This window comes from Ostrinia nubilalis, chromosome 22 (genome assembly GCF_963855985.1).
Source record: "Ostrinia nubilalis chromosome 22, ilOstNubi1.1, whole genome shotgun sequence".
In the NCBI taxonomy this organism is placed as follows: Eukaryota; Metazoa; Arthropoda; class Insecta; order Lepidoptera; family Crambidae; genus Ostrinia; species Ostrinia nubilalis.
In genome coordinates, this window is record NC_087109.1 from 3209273 (window position 1) to 3231022 (window position 21750).

The following is a 21750-nucleotide window of genomic DNA, read 5'->3' on the forward strand; positions in this document are numbered from 1 at the left end:
GCTGTAGATCCTGGCTACACAGGAGTTGCAGTGGTGGGAAAGAGAGGTGGGAATAGTCCCGTAGCGGAAACTTTGAAGAACTAAAATTTTCATTTATTTTTTTAACGCGCTCACCAGTGAGGACGTTTGATGTAAACTTACACTAAGCCCTCTGGAACCCCACGAGAGCGGCTACATGCACACAACCAGCAGCGTCCCGCGACTTCGTACGCGTGGATCCCGTTTTTTTATCCCCTTAGGCCTCAGCCTCGAGTTTAGCGGGCAGCGGCGCGGGAGCGGCGGCGGCGCGGGAGCGGGGCGGGCAACGCAGACCCGTTCTCGAAACAAGCGGGCAGCTCGCGCGGCGCTTTAGCGGCGAAGTGTTGTGTTCGGGGTTGTGTTGTCGAGATATTTGTTTTTATTCGCAAACGAAATGTCTGAACAACGGCGACAATTTTATTTCGATTCAAATTTATTCCTAACGCTCGATTTATTGTGGGCAAAAGAAGGAGTGCGCTGCCCGCTCGTTGCCCGCTCCCGCGCCGCTGTTTTCGAGAACCGGTCTATTTGATTTTACGCTCCCGCCCCGCTGCCCGCTAAACTCGAGGCTGAGGCCTTAGGGGTGGAGTTTCGTAAAATCATTTCTTAGCGGATGCCTACGTCATAATATCTACCTGCATACCAAACAGCCCGATCCGTCCAGTGGTTTGGGCTGTGCGTTGATTGATCACTATGTCGGTCAGTCAGTCACCTTTGAGTCCAGTGGTTTGGGCTGTGCGTTGAGAGATCACTATGTCAGTCAGTCAGTCACCTTTGAGTTATATTTATATACGCACGCCACAGATTAGAGAGACTATAATATCCAACGCGTGCTGAAATCCGCATCACAGGAAAAAGGAACTTACTGAAAAAAACAATTGAAAACAACTTAAAGGCGGAAGCCTTTGTTTTTCTCGACAAGAAAACCCACTCATGGCATATTTATTATTCAGTGTGCTTACCATGAGTTTACGTTAGTAGGTGTGCTAGCGAGTACATAAAAAAAATCTATCAAGATTTTATTTCTTGAAAGTAGCCGCTAGGGGCGCTGCACAATATGCACACATAACGTAAACTCATGGTAAGCACAAGTTTAGAGTTTCACTTTAGAATTTCCGTCAGATAAGGGATTCGGGCCTACAGATAAGTCAATTTACAGTATAGTTTCAAGGGGATGTGGGCTTATAGAAAGTGTCTGATTAACAAGATAGGATAATAATGGGTTTTCCAAGTTGCCAGGACACCGCAGCCAGGGTTTATACGGATACTAAACTAATTTAGGAGTTAAATCCTCTAAAAGTGATAGGCCAATGGTTTCGGTATTGGACTGCCGATTTCTGAAGACCTTTCGTCACTAGTTTGATCCTCTTTGACCGCTGGCCTTATTTTGGTGAACTTTAGCTTTGTTAGATGAGTTAACTGGAAATATGTATTAGCAATTTGTTCACTACACCAATTTTTGGTGCCCCCCACCCCGAAAATGGATTTTGGGCTATCAGACACCAAATCATAGCATGTCATAGTGAATAGGCACTTTGGTACAGATATTTACCATCCTAGACTGCATCCCACTTAACATCAGGTGCGATTGTGGTCAAATACCTGCCTTGTTATCCATAAAAAAAATGTCAGGGCCTTCCTGAAACATGACCCCAGATATTAAGTCAAGTAACATTATACGAGGAAAACCTCACTTCCTCATACAATGTTCCTAAAGATAAAAAGGACCTTCAAAGTTTCAGAACATCTCACAACATTTTTATAGCAACTTAGCAATGAATAAAGCATATCCCTTAAAAGTAAAATCGAGTCGCCTATTAAACTTATTAATAAACTTTGTGAACTCGTGCAAAGTCGTTAGAAGTAAAAAATCCAATTGGATATGACATTTATATTTTTGACGAATTTTTCCCTTGTGAATTAGTCAAAAAATTTAGCGAGCCAAATGGCTTACATTAATATTATAAATGTGAAACTGTCTGTTACCTTGAAAGATTACTGTTTTCTTTGTAAAATTTGGGAAATAGAGATTAGAGGACCTTGAAAAAGGACTAGGGACTAATAGGTACATTAATCAATTGTGGTAAGGGCTAAGGGATCAAACCGCCATTGAGTTATAATGTACTATCGCCAACAGTGAAAGTCATGTCATCTCGTTCTATCGCAAAAAATCGCCATTTGATTAGAGCGAGAGCAAAAACGGAAATGGATAGTTAACAGTGTGGGCGTGTGTACTACGTAGTAATATTACTTCAATGCAAACCGCAAAACTCGAGATTCGCAATTAATTAGACAATATTACGGAGAAAACACACACGACAAAATGTCACAATTCAAATTCAAATAATTTATTTTGTAAGACGTATGCCCGTTCTCACCATCACTCCCTAACTTTTAAGTGACACCTATAGTTTATACACCACCTTTATTTAACAGGAAATTTGTTTTCAAAGGGGTCCTGTTGATGGTGAAAACGGGCAGTAGACTCTCAAACAGCACTTTTACACTTCTCAACCCTACCACTGCTTCGGGACAATATGGGCCAGTGCTGAGAAGAAGCAGCGCAAGAAACTCAGTCATAGTTACTGAATACTGAGTATAGTTCTTGCAACTCACGAAAGCATGTGAGCTTTACTTGTGTGTGTACGTGTACAATGTACATGCACATAACGATAGTGTAAAACTTTCGAAAACTGAACAGTAGCAAGCCACCACACATGTAAAGCTCACTCGCCTTAATTATGTTAGTGACTGAGTTTCTTGCGCTGCTTATTCTCATCACTGGCCCATTTATGTCCCGGAGCAGTGGTAGGGTTAATATTGGAATGTCAAGTGTAAAAGTGCTTCTTAAAAGCCTGCTTGCAAAAATAAAAATTTTTTTATGAGTTTTTTATTAACGCCTCTTTTCAAAGATTTTACCAAATTAAAAGAGCAAAACAAGTCACTTTGATGTTGCCAGAATATTTTCCTTAATTATTTACCAGTGCCAAATGTCGCGGAAATAATTTTACAAAAATCAATAATTAATTGAGAAGAGGCGCGCGTGATTTACAAATTCCGAGAAAGACACAAAATTCACTAATGGCGGAAATGCGAAATATAAATGAGTACCTACTTAATAAAACACTCAACCGAAGTAAACTGAATTTAACTGTCGAAAGTCGGTTTCTTGAAAGCCTTCCTCAACATCAAACTTTTAACGAACCTTTAAGGTCTAAATTATTACTAACTAGCGGCCGCCCGCGACTTCGTACGCGTGTACCTCGTTTTACTCCCTAAGGCTGGGTTGCACCATCTTACTTTAACTTTGACAAACGTCAAAAATCTGTCAACTCCCATACAAAAATCACCGGTTATCGTCATAGTTACTGTCAAAAATAGGTGGTGCAACTCAGCCTTAGTTCATAAAATCTGTTGTTAGATATCATGTTGATAGATGGCGTTTCACGGCTTCCCCCGCATGAATTTACAAACGTCAAAAACAGGAGTTTGTCCAGCGCTGTAGATTTTAACCAATGAAGATAGATGGCGATTTTAGACACGTCTTATTTATTTATTGAAATTTATTTGTCACATATCGTCATAAATTATGGCCTATAATATGTTAATCTGGGTTATAAACAACAATACTGTAAAGTTTCAACAAAATCCGTTCAGAAGTTTTTGCGTGAAAGAGTAACAAACATCCAGACATCCACACAAACTTTCGCATTTATAATGTTTGTACGCTTTGGAGCTCACGGGTCAAAAGTGGCCCGGTCCTTTATAAGGCTTGCGTGGGGATACAGATCCAACACGTAGAGGCCGTTTTAAGCGCAAAATAATCGACAAAAGTGAAAGTGGTGCACATGCTGGATCTAGTCTCTGACTATATCATAGGATGTAGCCAGTGACCATCCCCAGCCTGTGCACAGGAGCTATTGCAGTTATTGAAGAATGGACTAGGGTTATGGATGAAGGATGGAGGGACTGGTTACTGGGCTATGGATGGAGACTACGGGACACCTGCCTGGTTCATAGTCTCTGACTGAAAAAATGGCAGGCGGTGACTAGCCAGCGACTAAATGGGCCCCCCCTGGCGTCATGGGTCGTATAGACCGGACTGAGGGGCAACATTGGCGTCTGACAGCTCAGGGGTGTAGAGAGGTGTGCTGCGCTTTCTCCGAGGTTACTCGCGGCGTTATGCCCTTTAACACTTCCACCCCTGGAGCATATAGCTCTAGCGAATCCACTCTGGCCGGCCGGTTAAGGCAAGCCAGAGGTGAAAGTCCTGCAGACCCTCTCGGTTTCCACTTCGGCAAGCCGAAGACGAGGGTCTTGACCGACTCTCGGGAGCACTCGGATTAACAACTGGCCCCGTGGTGTCGCTACTCACCAACAGCTCGCCACAAAGCTGCCCTGCGGGGCTCACCAACAGCTCGCCACAAAGCTGCCCTGCGGGGGCATTTATAATATTATTATTATATTATTATTAAGTAGGATTGCCTAGATATTAGGTACTTAACATGTATTGTTACGAAATTCTCAGTGGAAGATTTTAAAAAATATGTTGAGGTTGACTTGATTTCGTCAAAAAACTTTTGATACCTTTTCAAGAAAAGCAGGTCATTGTTGAATAAAATAATTAGGAAGTTCCGTTAACGTGTAAAAGTGCTTTTTAAAAGCCCATTTTTTTAAATGCTGGACAAGGCAGGTATTTGACCGCAATCGCACCTGGTGTTAAGTGAGATGCAGTCTAGGATGGTACATATCTGCCCTGTATGCAAAAATAAATGAGTTTTTTACGATGTAATTAGGAAGTTAATAGAATCATTACAGAAAATATCAAGAATATCAATGTAGTGTAATTCTAAAAAACAAGTTTGTTTACGTTTCCGCCCAAACCGCTTGTCCTCTGTCTATTAACGCGCTGTAATGTAAACATATTACTGTAAACATAATTTTTCGCTTTCCATCAGCATTCCAAACGTTTGCTCCAACGTTGGAAACGGGGTGCCAAGGAACTTTTGAATGACCTCTGATGAAACTTTGTACAAGGTCACAAACCTCTTGTCCTATTTTGTGAGACATCATAGGCATATACGTCTGAGTTAGTATAATTAATAAGTACTACGTACAGAAGGTTTTCTTCGCGAAGGTATTTAAAAAAATATAATATGCTCAATGTCGTTAACAATATGCTAATGTAATTTAGCTTGTCTCAGGAGTCGAGCACCATTTTGTTGACAAACGTCAGTGATCGGTACTGCGCCGAAGCCATAGGGCTGACTGACTTCGGTAAAATAATGTGTGACGTGAGGTGCCAAACTGCGGAAAACGGCGGAGGAAATACATGAATAAGCATGAATTATATTTTGTGTTTCTATTATTATTCAGGCAGTTAAAATACTGCACAGTATTAATTACACCACTGTTTTCACACACATAGTTTATATTGCCTTTACAATGCAGATGGGTGAAAAATACACGTGCGTGCGTCAATGCTCACTCTTGAGTACACCGTCAAATAGTTCGTGACACCCAAAGTGGCCAAAAAGTTGACATCACAACCTTATCCAATTGGAGCAAAGAAGTACGAACTTTATGGCTAGTTTGGGTGTCACGAATTATTTGACGCTGACTGTACCTTAACGTGTCTTCTTATACATTGAACCATTAGACTAAGAGCTAGGGAACGCCAGACCTACGTCATTTTATAAAAGCTGAAAGTTTGTCAGCGTATGCTCCCAATATAGAATACAATGTTGGTGAATTATGAAGTTTGGGTCATCGTGGCTTTGGCAGCTAACTTTTACGGTGGCTTTTTCTGTATATTCAATAGACTGTAATTCTACTAACGTTATACCATAAAATCTGATTTTTATTTATAACTAGCTGACCCGGCGAACTTTGTTTCGCCTTAATGGCAATAAATAAGCAGACTTTTTTTTTATTTCGAACGGGATAAAAAGTATCCTATGTCCTTCTCCTGGCTCTAAACTACCTCCCTGACAATTTTCAGCTAAATCGGTTCAGCCGTTCTTGAGTTATAAGTGGAGTAACTAACACGACTTTCTTTTATATATATAGATATTTGGGCAATAACTAGAAGTAGTTTCCTCATCAGAAAGACAGTTTTGACTTTTTTTTAGGATAGCTGCCAAAGCCACGATGGACCAAACTTCATAATTCACCAACATTATATCCTACATTGGGAGCATACGCTGACAAACTTTCAGCTTTTATAAAATGACGTAGGTCTGGCGTTCACTAGCTCTTAGTCTACATCCTTTGGGACATCAAATTTTTTTTAGAATAATCGATAAAAAGATATTAGCGGTAATGTCCCGCCAAGCTGAGCAAATATGTCTTATTGTCACTGTATAATTGCTATCCGGCTATATGTATGCTATAATACAACATACATCTTGTGTGAAATGTCACATAGACATTATTTACATAACAAACATTTACCCAACATCTAATAAAAATTCTTTCCTTGTTTCAGATGTACAATGCGGTAGAAAAACAAGTCGCCAACCCAACGGAAAAGCATTTATAAAAACAGAAAAATGTTTACGAACGCAATTGTAGTCATTGGTCTATTTTTAACCGTAACCCACGGTGTTGATGTTAACTCTAATGAAGAATCCAATGAAACGAGAATGAAAACAAACAATGAATTAGACCCCAATTATGTTAATGAAGCTAATGATATAGACGATAATGAATTAAAAGTAGAAGATATAAGTAAATATGAACAGAGTGAGCTAAAACAGTTGAATGTTGAAGTTAATAAAACAGAAGAATGTGTGGGTTCTGAAGAGTACTGTAATATGACCAAAGAAGAATACATGACCATGTTAAATGATTACATCTACCCGCAAACTTACGAATGGGTTTTGATTGGGACGCACACAGTTGTATTTATAATTGGACTTATGGGCAATGCGTTAGTGTGCATAGCTGTTTATAGAAACCACACCATGAGGACTGTCACAAATTACTTCATAGTGAATTTGGCGGTAGCAGACTTCATGGTGATCCTATTCTGCCTTCCACCTACAGTCCTATGGGACGTGACAGAGACATGGTTTTTGGGGAACGTGTTGTGCAAATTGCTACTCTATTTCCAGGTAAGAGACTTGACTTTTATTTGCAAGGAATTTTTAATATGTGGCAAAATATTTCAATATCGTGAGATACTTTGGTACTTACGCGTGTAAAAACATAAACAGAGTCTTAGGGAATGTTACGAAATGAAATTCCTTGATATGGTTTTTGAGGTTGCTTTCCTTATTTTCACATAATTCTAAGAAAGCCAATAAGACTTATTATAAGTACCTACCTAATCATCTTTCGATAATATTCTGTATACATTCTTGGGATAAATTATTTTTACCAAATTATTGGAGTGGAGTCCATGTACCGAAAAATGCAGCGTGGGACGTCCACCCACAAGGTGGACCGACCTCATAAAGGTAACAGGAAGGCGCTGGATGCAGGCCGCTACCAACCGGGCGATGTGGAAGTCATTGGGGGAGGCCTATGTTCAGCAGTGGACGTCCTGTGGCTGAAATGATGATGATGATGATGATGAATCACCTTTATGTTACCTATTTTTATGAGTGACAAAAATAATAAGATACCTGGCTGAGCCCGAAGTCGTTAAAATGGTGTATCGTGCACTGTGTCAGTCGGTTCTGTCATACTGTATCCCAATTTGGGGTGGAGCTGGGGGAACTGTTATGCTAAACTTGGAAAGAGCGCAGAGAGCCATCTTAAAAATAATGACCAAGAAGCACATTCAATACCCCACTAACCAATTATATTCAGAGTGTCAGATACTGTCTGTACGGCAATTATATGTTCTTCGGTGCATTTTGCGAAAGCACGCTACTCTTCCATTTGATGCAAACATTCTCTCACAGAGATGCGCTACTGCCAAAGTATGTAGCCTAAAAATTTGTAGAACGACTTTTGCAAAACGCCAGTACGATGCCCTTTCCTGTAAACTGTACAATACACTGCATAAATTCACATCCATATACAACTTAAATAGATATGAAGTGGTTAAGAATGTCACAACATAATTATCTCCAGAACCTATCCTATGCAGACACCGAAAATCTTCTAAAATAAATAAATAAAAGAACGTAGTATTCATCACACACATATACACACACACACCACACACACATACACACACCACCCACATACACACACCACACACATACAAACACAACACAAAAACATTCACACTATTTATCCTCTCATGTATACTTGGGCTTGGTTGCGCCACCTTATTTTGACCGTAACAGTTACAATAACCGGTGCTTTTTGTATGGAGTTTGACAGATTTTTGACGTTCGTCAAAGTCAGGGTAAGATGGTGCAGCTCAGCCTTGGTAATTAATGATTTGTTTTTATTTTTATCTTTTCCCTCTTTGTATACCTATCTTAATAATTTTTATGTAACTCAGTAATCCACTTCCTGGTTGCTTAAACACTGTCCTGTGATTTTATTTTTGTTAAATCCGTTTGAGGAATCACTGATCCTGATAATACAGTTTTTTACTAGTTTCCGGGTCAGAATCCAAGTTTTTGTGACACTAAAAATTAAAACTAACCCGAGTAGTAAGAGTAACGTAGTTTTACTAATTACTTACTATTGTAAATTACTGGGTTGTTTAAGTGAATAAATATTTATTATTATTTATTACTAGCGGCCGGCCGCGACTTCGTACGCGTGGATCCCGTTTTACCCCTTTCATCTTACGCGGTTTAGATTTTTTCATACACATGTTTTTTCCCGCTAACTCCCGTTGCCGTGGGAATTTTGCAATATCCTGTTGTAACTAAGCTTTAAGTTTACTAAGGTACCTGCATGCTTTTCAAGTGTCTAACTTAAGCGGTTTAGATTTTTCATACAAAAGGATTTTCCCGCTAATTCCTGTTCCCGTGTGAATTCCTAAGTATACTATAACCTGCCCAGGAGTATGAAGAATAATTGTACCAAGTTTCGTTAAAATCCGTCGAGTAGTTTTTGTTTCTATATGGAACATACAGACGGACAGACAGATAGACAGACAAAAATTTTACTGATTGCATTTTTGGCATCAGTATCGATCACTAATCACCCCCTGATAGTTATTTTGAAAATATATTTCATGTACAGAATTGACCTCTTTACAGATTTATTATAAGTATAGATTATTATTATAAACGGTGCGGGGGTAATTTCAGTGTTCGCAATAGCAGTTCTCTTTCAATTCCAAGATGTTTACATAACAATAGGCAATCGACTGTGATTTCAATATTATTCAGCCTTCAGTTCAACAATATTTTATTGTTGAAAGACTGTTCAATTTCATACATCAATCAGAGTTACAATCAGAGTGCTCTTTGAGCTTACTTACAGAAAATAAATGAGCTTTGTGATTTTTTTATACTTACCTATGTCATAACCACGAGAATAGCTCGTCTGTGTTTTTAAATTGGCGTTAGAGAATAGTTACTTCTTTTTTTCTTTTTTGGTAAGGAAAGCAATAAATTAAACTTTAGGAAGGAGGCTTTTTGCACAGGGACAAATTACGGATAAAAATTTGTATGGGAAAGCCATCATTTCTAAATAAACTTCCATGTTTTATCTGATTTGTACAGGAAAAGCTTGGAAGGAAGTGTAAAAAGCACTTCAATATAAATATTCAAAATTATAAATAAATAAATAAAATCTTTTATTCAGTACATAGGCCCTTTTCAGGGCACTCATACACGTCACGTCATAAAATGTCAATGCAGAAGCGTAGCGTACCTTGGCGGAAAATTTGTTTGGGGGCCCTTAGAAAGGGTTAAGATTTCTCAAAAAAGAAAAAAATGATTGCATAAAATTAAAAGAAATATACGGGAAAAAAGAAATTGCTTTTTTTTTTACTTTTCTCATTTCTGAAATTGAAAAAATTTGGGAAGTTTTTATTAATTTTTTCTTACGCACCTTGGGGGCCCCCGTAGGCCGCCCGTATAATTGATACGGCAGATACGGCGGTAGCTACGCCCCTGTGTCAATGTCACCCGTCCCGTGCCACTCCTATACCTCAGGCTCTGACTGAGTTAGACCTATAACAATCATATCGATACCTTCAGGTTCAATTAAGAATCAAACGAACTTACCTGTGATGTTTGATATCTAATTATACGAGTGTCTTGACCGAAGATGATTACGTTTTACATGCAGCAGTACCTGGGATGATGCCGTCCTTATCACACTTTTAGAGAATATTTATTTAAAAATATAAGTTTTAAATATAATAAAGTACGTGTTTTGACTCCTCAGCACCGTAGTACATTCCGCGGTCCGCCATATTTCTTGTCATTATTTTAGAGCAAATTTTTTCGATCGGTTAAGGGTAATTATTCTCGGGTGAGGTGGGACTGTAATCATCTTCGGTCAAGACACTCGTATAATTAGATATCAAACATCACAGGTAAGTTCGTTTGATTCTTAATTATACTTCGTATCTCTCCCGAAGATGATTACGTTTTACATGCAGATGTTTAGAGCATCGAAAAAATTACAACCGTAGAAACTATTAACTTGTTCAAGGTATTTTAGTATATAAACAAAACATTGTTTACTTTCGTAATAATTAATGATGGTTTTGAAACGAACAGTTAACAAAATCACAATCACACAAAAAGTTAAATTAAGTAAGTTTCTAGTCTAATATTTCAGAAATGCCTACTTGACAAGATTAGGTCCACTAGCTTGCAAGCCTTACGAATGACTTACAAATTTGAAATTATTTATTATTATTATTAAATTAACGCCAGTCCAGTGGACGCAGACGAAGCCCGAATGGCGGGTATTATGAGTGCTATAAAAATCGATATTATCAATTTTGAAGTTCCACTGAGTTACCACTTTTTAAGTGGTTTTTGGTAACTGACAAAAAGATTATCATCTGTGCGTATACCAATCCAATAGTCCTGTCAATGTAAGATTTAAGTGTTGAGGCTGGGCAATACTGGGCATAGTACAAGGTTTTCCATAATGTACGGTAATAATATATAGGTACAATAATAAATGGTTGTTAAAATTAATCGAGTCCGGTTTTAATATTTTCATCAATTTCATCTACCTACTTTAATTTATATTTAGCCTGGATACAATAAAATATTATTACTAATATTATTAGATAAACTCGGAGTATTCATTATCTGTGCAGAAACCAGAACTAGAAGAGGTATACACTTAATTAGGGAAATGATAATTTAATACCAAGTAGTGTCATATTTAGGCGGTCTGAGACGAAACACGCTTTTGAGAAAACTTTTGATACAGTCATTAGTAGTAATATCCTGATATAACAGTATAGATAAAGTCAAACGGTAACCATTGAGAGTACTGTACTGTAACTAACACCAGAATAATTGAATTTGTCCGTTGAGTATTCCAATAAATGAGCTGAATTTGAATTACAACCATGATTTTAGACTTTAAGTATATTGTATAATATTAGTATGTACTATGTGAGAAAGATGTCATTAACATATTCAGAGAATTAGTAGGTGCGTCCCGCCTCAACAGCGATTGCCTGATAAGTTGCCGACCATCAGGGTTAAATCCGCATGGAGAGGATCATCAACTCTGAAGGGCGAACACAACAGAATTTTGTTAGGTTCTAAACGTATGACTTTTGAAACGAGGAGCTTTGACCACAATAGGTACCACGGTAGTAGGTCAGAATGGAAATACTTTTTTTTTTTTTTTTTTTTTTTTTTTTGTATAGAACTTTAGAGAGTTACATTAAATGTGAAAGTATCAATAACTTCGGAAATAGGGTCTAACTCCTAAGATGCATTCGTAGAACATTGGTGATTTTGAATAGTAAATGTACTTGCAAATAAGACGAATTCTGGAATATCAAAAGGTAATGTAATTTCTGTAAATCCGTAGTCTGCTAAATTCATAGTACGTGTCTATATTTGATTGACGAGATTCGAAATCTGTGACCACGTTTTCACACCCAACCACACCAATTCCATACTCGTAACTCTCGAGCAATATTATTTAAATTTGTGTGCTGTATGCAATAACCGTTGCATTGTCTATTCTTAATAAGTAGGTGTGATGCAAATGTTTCAAGATCATAGAGTGCAGCGAGCAATTCCAGGGTATTTAAATGTAAAAGGAACTGTAACTGGGACCAATTTCCAATGGCTGTTACACGTTGCGCGATTGCGGTTGAGGTTGAACAGTGGTTGAGGCATCGAAACAAATCATTTAATTGCACGGTACATGATGTGCTGTGTCAATGTAATCTCTCCAGTCTCCACTATGCTAAATTATGTTTTAAATACTTGGCAGATGCATTATAATGTTTATTGTAGTTATTTGAGTAATTGAGTGCCAAGATGTTTTTCCCGGTAACTTCGTGTACATCCAGCCGTAATTTTAACGGCGGGGCACGCTGAGGTCAATAACCCCAAGAATGAAGCAAATTACTCGAATGGTATTTTTTGTAGTTTTTAGCATTACTAGTGTCTTGCACTTTTGTTAAGTTAAATTCATTTCTATCGTATTAAAAATGTAAATTTTATAAATGTAGGTAACATTATTATTTTGATTGGATAAAAATTCTTTTGTCCTCCTACCCTAGTTGCTCTTATAAATCTCCCGTTGTTTGAATATTATTCCAGCATTCTGACCGTTCCAATACATAAAAATTGGTACAGGTATTGGTACAGATAGATGGCCGAGTGATTGCAAAAAGTGTAAAACTGGTTTTAATAATTTTATAAAGACAAAAGGCACCGTGCGGATGTAAGACAAAAACGATCGATCACGAAGAAATTCAAACAACTGAATATTAAAGTGCTTGGAGGTCCATGACAAACGAAGTCAAATTCATCCATTTTCAGCAATTGGTAATAAAAGATAGGAGTCTTTCAAATCTAAGGTTTTCACATAATAAAATATATTGTTATCTAATTAATAATGTAAAGTCAGTGGTAGTATTGTATTTTAAAATAGTTAATATTAATTAATTTATTTAATTCCTTTAAATTTAGAATAAATCTATGTCTACAATTTGGCTTTTGTACAGTTGTCGAATATACCTACTACTCCCCTCAGGTGTAATATGTGACCTACATTGGGGTACTCCAACTTGGCATGATTAAGTATAAAATCGAAATTTATAACCCTAATCCAGGACAAAATAGTAGTATCATTTAATTTTGTTATGTTAGGTAAGCCATTTATTTTAGTAGTATTTAAGTCTACCAGCTACTAGCATCTTGGTGCCTATCTGCTGAAGAAAATTATCATCTCCGATTCGGTTGATGATAGTTGGGTCTCGGGTTAACCGGAGTCGGCCCCGCGGCGCAGGTGGCGGCGGCGGAGCCGGCGGCTGCTGGGCTGGCCGGGGTTCACTCGCTGCTCAGCGGCTGCCGCTCGCTCACAATGCCCCCCTTGCGTTTAAAGTCTGATGAGTTGTAGACGTCCTGGGCTGGTATTACTGAATTATATTAGTCATAGATGATTTCGAGTGGTCTGATAAATCTGACCCAAACAAGAGATTCGTTTTGATTTCTTTCATGATATCTCTTGAGTGTCACAAAGTAACCGCCAGCATCGCTCAAGGTTTTCATAATTCCTTACTGAATATTATTCCATTTGTGACATAGCTCATCAAATCATATTGAAGGCTCGGTGAAATCAGTTGCAATAAGGATGCGTACAGCAAACAGAAGCAGAATCAGATGTTCAGTTGTATTGCTGCCTTTGTTGAAGTAATTATTATGCGCAATTTTTAGCAAATAAATAATGTTTCATCAAGTCTTTTTTATTTGTAGGTAGGAAATCCATTAATCAATATTTTTCAACCTGTTGCTAGATCCTTGTGAAAGTCTTTGAAAGGCTTTGACTTGAAAAATACCCGGTATTTTCGTCTGATGTAGGTAATTATTGTATGCTCTATTAGTGATACTTCACAATAAAGATTTTTGTATTTGATAGGGTAACAAATTATAAATACCCCATGTATATTGTATATTATTATATTTATAATTATGTTATACTATTTTACGACGTGTTGATACGTCTACCCACGTTATAAGATAATACGTTAGGAAAATAATCAAAGCAAAATGCAATCAGTTTAAAAATGTCTTATCCACACACGATATACGTCGGGATGTTTATGTATTTTGTATAACACGATTTTTGTGCGTGTAGTTTAGTATCCACAAGATTTACGTCGGGATGTTTATGTATTTTGTATAACACGATTTTTGTACGTGTAGTTTAGTATCCACACACGATTTACGTCGGGATGTTTATGTATTTTGTATAACACGATTTTTGTACGTGTAGTTTAGTATCCACACACGATATACGCCGGGATAAGCAATAAATCATCCACACACGATTTACGTCGGGATGTTTATGTATTTTTTAAAAACACGATTTTTGTACGTGTAGTTTAGTATCCACACACGATATACGCCGGGATAAGCAATAAATCATCCACACACGATTTACGTCGGGATGTTTATCTATTTTGTATAACACGATATTTGTACGTGTAGTTTAGTATCCATACACGATATACGCCGGGATAAGCAATAAAGCATCCACACACGATTTACGTCGGGATGTTTATGTATTTTATATAACACGATTTTTGTACGTGTAGTATAGTATCCACACACGATTAAGTCGGGACACAAAGTATTACCACGGAGGGTAGTTAAAAATATTCATTTTTAATACAAAAAATAGAAATTATTCACATTATTTCATAACAATTTCAAAATACATGATTCACAACTTACCAGAATGTTTTAAATATGTATGTATGTATGTCTGCAAATCTGCAGTGACTGCACGATGGAGACAACGATGTTTTTTTCTGATTCATCATCATCAGATAAAACTATAATTTGTCGCTGTCTATGTACATACGAGGTTTCTTAACAAACTTTACACCATATCACTATTATCACCATTACTTGATCGTTTCCTTTTACCCATTTTCACGCTAAGTTATTTTTCTTGAAAAAGTACGTGTGAGTCGGACGAACACTAACACAAGTAATGACAAGAAATATGGCGGACCGCGGAATGTACTACGGTGCTGAGGAGTCAAAACACGTACTTTATTATATTTAAAACTTATATTTTTAAATAAATATTCTCTAAAAGTGTGATAAGGACGGCATCATCCCAGGTACTGCTGCATGTAAAACGTAATCATCTTCGGGAGAGATACGAAGTATAATTGTCGTATAAACCAAAACCCTACTTTTCAGGAGAGCCAAAAAACGTTTTTTTTTTTAATAAAAAAATCGTAACTTTTTTATTTGAGACGTTATAAAAAAATGTCCAAGAGAAAACATTTTTCAATTTTTGCGATGAAAAAGTCTAAATATTTAAAAAATGGGCATCTTCAGTAGTTTTAAAGTTAGCTTGGAGTTACGTCGTTGAAAAAGGCACTCGGTGGTTTATACGACCCATTATATTTGACCTAAAAATAACTCTTTACGTCGTATTTGAATTTTTTGTAAAGACGAGACTGAAATTGATGGCTTAAAAACCATTAGATGTATTTTTTTTGGTTTATATACCCATTGATAAAGTGATTTATTCAAATGTATTATTAAAACTATGTATGTAAATAATGTATTGTTTACTATTTCTAGGCTTTTGTTGTTTAGAGAATTTGCACAAAGATATTTAACAGTATAAAAACTATATTTGGTTGAGGTAGAAATAATTAATTTGCTTGCATACGAAAAATAACATTTTTTTTTACAATTTTGCAAGAAAATTATGGCAAAACAAATAATATTTCTAATAATTGTAAACAAAACTAATCACCATAAATTTTGAACAAAAAAATACCTTTACAGCAAAACATTAAGACAGCTTTCCTGGTTCTCTGCTGACGCATATTGATTTCGTTTGGTTATGATAAATTTTGCATAAAGAGAAGAGCCCCAGTATGCTCAGGCGAAGGATTTGTAATTTTTTGATAATTTCTCTAAGGAATTTATATCTTTACAAGAAACCCAAATTTAAATTACAGCTAAAAGTAACCACTACTGGCAACAATTAAAAGTTGGAGTACTGGTAAAGTAATAAACTATTAAAGAGCATCTCAAAAGGGTACAAATAGCCTTCATGAGCACACTATGGCTTGTTTTCTTTGTTTAAGTCTTGAATTCATCACATTTAGTCAAGATCAATAGGCTAGATGACAAAATTTCAATTATTTGTCCTTCAAACAGATAATTGGAAAATATGAGACTCATATTTTTTTATTTTCTTTCATAATTTAATGATAACAGTGCTACATCGAGTTGAAATGCCGCGATACGTCACGCTTGAGTAGAATTTTTACTCAAAAGTGACGTCACGCGACATTTCAACTCAATATAATACTGTAATTCTTCGATTATGGGAAATATGGGGTCTAAATTTTCTAATTCTCTGTCTGACGGACTAAATAGAATTTCGATTTCATGACCCAGTCATCATCCCTATTCACGGATGTACTGGACCTGGAAAGCAACCTTATATATCGAGTTATTATCTTTAAAAATAGAAACAATCAACTTTCTTTAACTTTATAATAAGAAAAACTTACTAACTGTACATACATACATATGTGATGCAATAAATAAATGAATATGAATATGAAACAGATAATTACCATATTTAATACGTGGACTTACGACGTTGAATCTGGACATAAAACGCCATGTCTTTAGGCGTAAAAGCCATTTTCAATTACGAAAGTATTTTACGTCCTGGCTTAAAAAAATGTATGGTTGATACATCTTAGCAAAAATACCAAAAACAAGCGTTCGGTTTGTACACTGTTTATAAGGTATTTATTTGTCTTTTAGGCTATAGTTTTTTGGGGCGTATAAACATTTTTTTAGCGAATTTCAATATTTCGAATATACAGCTCGATAGAGAAAAAAATTCTGATTAAAATGGTATATATAACTCGATTTGGCCAAAATGGTTTATACGACAATTGAACCTGAAGGTGTCGATATAAATTGGTGCAAATTCAGACTTATTACAACTACATAAGATACCATTTTGTAGCTAAATGTAAATTCACTTAAAGAAGAACGGTCACGCCCCATACAAAAAAAACCCCAGACCCGACAGAAACGAGACATACCTCAGTTTTTTTGTCATGTCTTAATTAGTTAAATTATATATTTTTTATATTCTAAATCTATGTATAACACCAAAATATTACCCTTTGTTTTTGTTCAGGCGTTATACAAAAACTAATACAAAATGCCTATTTATCACCAAAATTGGTAAATGTATGTACCTAAATGTCTATTACTGCTGCTATGGAATGTATCTAGGTGACCTGGAGATACAGTCGGATTATACAGGGTGGTGTTATACATAGATTTCGAATATAAAAAATATATAATTTAACTAATTAAGACATGACAAAAAAACTGAGGTATGTCTCGTTTCTGTCGGGCCTGGGTCACAGATGACCGTTCTTCTTTAACTTCTATAAATATAGCTAAAGTTATTATTCCGTTTAACTGACCATAATTACTCAAACAGGAAGTTAAACTTTACTTTGATGTAGGCTTAATAAGGCAGAATTTAAGCGAGAGGTTAAAATTATTACAAAAATAACTTCCCAAAGTCGATTCAATTTGAGACAGTCTTAAATACATAAAATATAAAAACCAATCCACGGCCTCAATCCTGTTTTGAGCTTTTAAGCTCCTTAAAGCCCGAAACGATGTTCAAAGCTTTTCTAAATATTGTCTCGAATCTATATTTAAAGTAGCACCTTAAGATTAAAACAAGAAGGGAACATAAAAACAAAATTTCAGTTATGTGTTACCATCGGGGTCGCTTAAAAATTAGGGATTAATAGTGAAAACGGACATCACTCAATTATAAGTTCCATTTCAGATCAAATTCGATCTTAAAATAACAGTTTGTGGTTTGTTGAAATTCAACCAATAGGTATAATTTAATAATATTTGTTTGAACTAACCGAATAACTTTTTTACTTTAACATCCCATCCCAACTATATATATATATATATATATAATATTATAAATGCGAAAGTAACTCTGTCTGTCTGTCTGTCTGTTACGCTTTCCCGCTTAAACCTCGCAACCGATTTTGATGAAATTTGGCATAGAGATAGTTTGAGTCCCGGGAAAGAACATAGGATAGTTTTTATCCCGGTTTTTGAAACAGGGACGCGCGCGATAAAGTTTTTCTGTGACAGACAAAATTCCACGCGGGCGAAGCCGCGGGCGGAAAGCTAGTCCAAGTATAATTCACAACTGAATTTGACTTGCTAATATATTATACTAAAAAATATTTACCCACTCTTGGAATATGGTAATATTCTTTGATAAAAGTACGCACGATTGAAAACAATCACAAGTAAAAAAAAATGTTTCTTTAGCAATAGCAAAAGGGTATAAATGCAAAAGGAATAAAAAACGCCAGAATATTTTGTTTTTTGTACAAAACAAGTACAAAGAATTTACCATAACAACCGCACTTCCTACCCTTTTAATTCGTAACCATATTCGCAAGGCAAGGCAAAAATATAAAAAGCATTAAAAAAACATTTAGGTAAATTCTTTTTGTTGGTTGGCAGTGTCAGTGTTGGCAATTTGACGGATAGCGATATGTGTATTTTATTATTCATCGATGTGCGTTTTATTGTGAAAAGAAGAGAAAGGTCAAAATATTAATGCTGTATCATGATTAAGTAAGCTGACGTCAATAAACTTGATAAAACCTAACCATTTTAGATAACAGTGCCCTGCCCTGGGGCAAATAATAAAATGGGGTCCCCATTTTGCCCCAGGGCTCTGGTTTACCCGCTGGATAGACGCCGTCACGAAGGCCACTGAGTCCACCATGGTCCAGTGTACTCGCGACGCCTCTAACCGTCAGAAATGGAAGCACATCGCCAGGAGAGCTAGCTTCGGAGATGACATCACCCCACCATGTACCGTCAGCGCAACCACGACCACTCTGACAAGAGTGCCCGATTAAGAAGAGAGACTGTTACCAGAGTAAATACAAATTAGTAGGTCATCTTCATAGCAGCGTGGATTAGCGGTGAGGTGCGGTAGGATCCACGCTAAATTTTGTCAGTGTGTGCGTGCGCGCCGCATACGTATTGGCGCGCGCTCACATACAAACCGCGCTCGGGCGTTTCTAAGAAGATGACCTACTTATTTGTATTTACTCTGCTGTTACCTAGCACTGAATAGTGGTGGACTTTCATTGGCTAATGATGATGATGAAGTAGAATAAGGCTACTATCAATCTTCCCGTGAGAGTTGTAGGCGACTAAGTAAGGGATAAACATGCGAACATCAGGCTTTCCCAAGTATAGGCTAAATCCTCCTTTCTCTCGCTAAGTTGAACATAATTATACGCTCAAGTTTACTTTAAAGGCCTTCTTGAGAGACTGACTTAAATATTAAAAAAAAAATACTTAAGATTTCCGCTTAGTGACGCCGGCACAACTACCCAACCACACTACCCGCGCCCGACTATGTTATGGTACAAGCAAATGCAAGAAGCACCGCCCGCCCTCCCCCAAATCACATGCGACACAGATGCAATAGTTAAAGTTCGACCATTAACCAAGATTAATATTAAATTATGGATTCCCGCAAAGTATTAACAGAGTAAATGCAAATGAGTAGGTCATCTTCATACGAGTAGAAACGCCCGAGCGCGGTTTGTATGTGAGCGCGCCAATTCGTATGCGGCGCGCACGCACACTCTGACGAAATTTAGCGTAGATTAGCGGTGAGGTGCGCTGAATTTTGTCAGTGTGTGCGTGCGCGCCGCATACGTATTGGCGCGCGCTCACATACAAACCGCGCTCGGTGCGTTTCTATGAAGATGACCTACTCATTTATATTTACTCTGGTATTAATTAAACTATGACTTGATGTTTTGTCTGCAGTCGGTGTCGGTGACGGTGTCGGTGCTGACGCTGACGTTCATCAGCGTGGACCGCTGGTACGCCATCTGCTTCCCGCTCAAGTTCAAGTCCACCACCGGCCGCGCCAAGACCGCCATACTCATCATCTGGACCATCGCGCTGACCTTCAGTAAGTATCTAAAGCCTTGATCACACGTATCGAGTAAACGGGCGAGACAGTAAAATGTTTGCTCGGTCGAGACAATGATGTAAGCGAGTAGCTGTTCACGCGTTTTTTGAAATTAGCACAGTCAGTTCAGTAGGTACTTTTGAGACTTTTCTTTTTCTCTAATCTGTGGACGTGACGTCAATTATTTGGCCGAGTGGCGAGTGGCGAGACAGTGCACGTTCAGACCTGCCGAGTGAGCGAGCGAGACAGTGCGGGAAGCGGGAGGGTGGACACTCGACCTAGTAAGTAGAACGGGAGTCGAGCTACTGTCTCGCCGCTTTGCTCGGCCGAGCACTCGGCCGATCACTCGGTATGTGTGATCAAGGCTTAAGCCACACATTCTACTTTAGCATCGGTAATCAGCGACTAAGTCGCTTTTCCGAAGCTCAATGCAGCGATTCCAATACACCGTCCGAATGCATGAAGTCGCGAAATCACGATGCTGCATCAATACAGTCGCAAAATTGTCGATCGCTGATGCTGAAGTAGTATGTCTGCTGTGGCTCTAAATTACTTTTATCTTAAAACACATCATTTGCAAATGTTTGTTATCCCAAACAAATATAAAATAAAAATCATCTTTAATATTTTCATCGTAGTTTCAAACGCTGACATCCAGTAAGTAAATAACTAATTAGCTTAGTATCTTAAAGACAATCCTTGATAATCTTAGTTTAAATAAAGGAAAGTTTTCTCCAAAAATTTCCACAACGACCGGTCCTGCACTACCAGTATCTAGGTGCCTCCTGCGATCTTCACTAAAGCCTGGTCCGTGAGCACGTAGAATTTTGTCCAATGACCCCAAGCTACCCACCCTTATCGCTCGCGCGTAATTATAATTGCTGTCGCGACTGTGCGACGCGCGCCCGCAGTGAGTGTGCGAGCGCGACAGCAACATAATTACGCGCGACAGCAACATAATTGCTGTCGCGACTGTGCGACGGGCGCCCGCAGTGAGTGTGCGAGCGCGACAGCAACATAATTACGCGCGAGCGATAAGGATGGGTAGCTTGGGATCATTGGACAAAATTCTACGTGCTCACGGACCAGGCTTTAGACTGTTGAACCACCGAGTGGATGACCATAAATTGACCATCCCACACTGCATCTTTCGATTCATGGTTGCAGCTCAAGAACTTTTCCGCCCTAACAACCATCAACGGCGTACACCAAAGTTACATAGACGTAAATATCTGTCAGCCTCACGGGCATTTACATAGCGAAGTAACTAAGCACTTACAAGAAAAGGCAGCAACTCCTGAAATGAAACGGTAGTAAACGCTACTTGAAGGGATCACGAAATGTAATATCACAATGTGTATAATGTTCATATTTTGTCAAAGGGCTTCTATTTCCTCATCCCTGAGTAGAGGACTACGCATGATTCTCCTATATTGCGTCTTTGTACGATACTCTACATCAGCGGTTCCCGAATGGTGGTCCGCGGAACCCTGGAATTCCGTCGAAAGGCCGCAAGGGTTCCGTAAAAAATATTATCCCACGTTTCGTGACCGACGTTGTTCGCTCGCACCGACTTGTTTACGCACAAGGGAGGGG

The 21750-nt window shown here is 37.8% G+C and overlaps 1 protein-coding gene across 1 annotated transcript in view; it reads left to right on the forward strand.

The window, feature by feature from the left end:
- The window catches only part of LOC135082863 (orexin/Hypocretin receptor type 1-like), a 130441-nt gene that overhangs the window by 65453 nt on the left and 43238 nt on the right, over positions 1 to 21750 (forward strand). The window contains exons 2-3 of the mRNA XM_063977622.1: positions 6506 to 7133; positions 20007 to 20154. Of these exons, the coding sequence (XP_063833692.1) occupies positions 6570 to 7133; positions 20007 to 20154 (712 nt within the window). The 5' untranslated portion in view covers positions 6506 to 6569. The remainder of the gene's footprint in view (positions 1 to 6505; positions 7134 to 20006; positions 20155 to 21750) is intronic.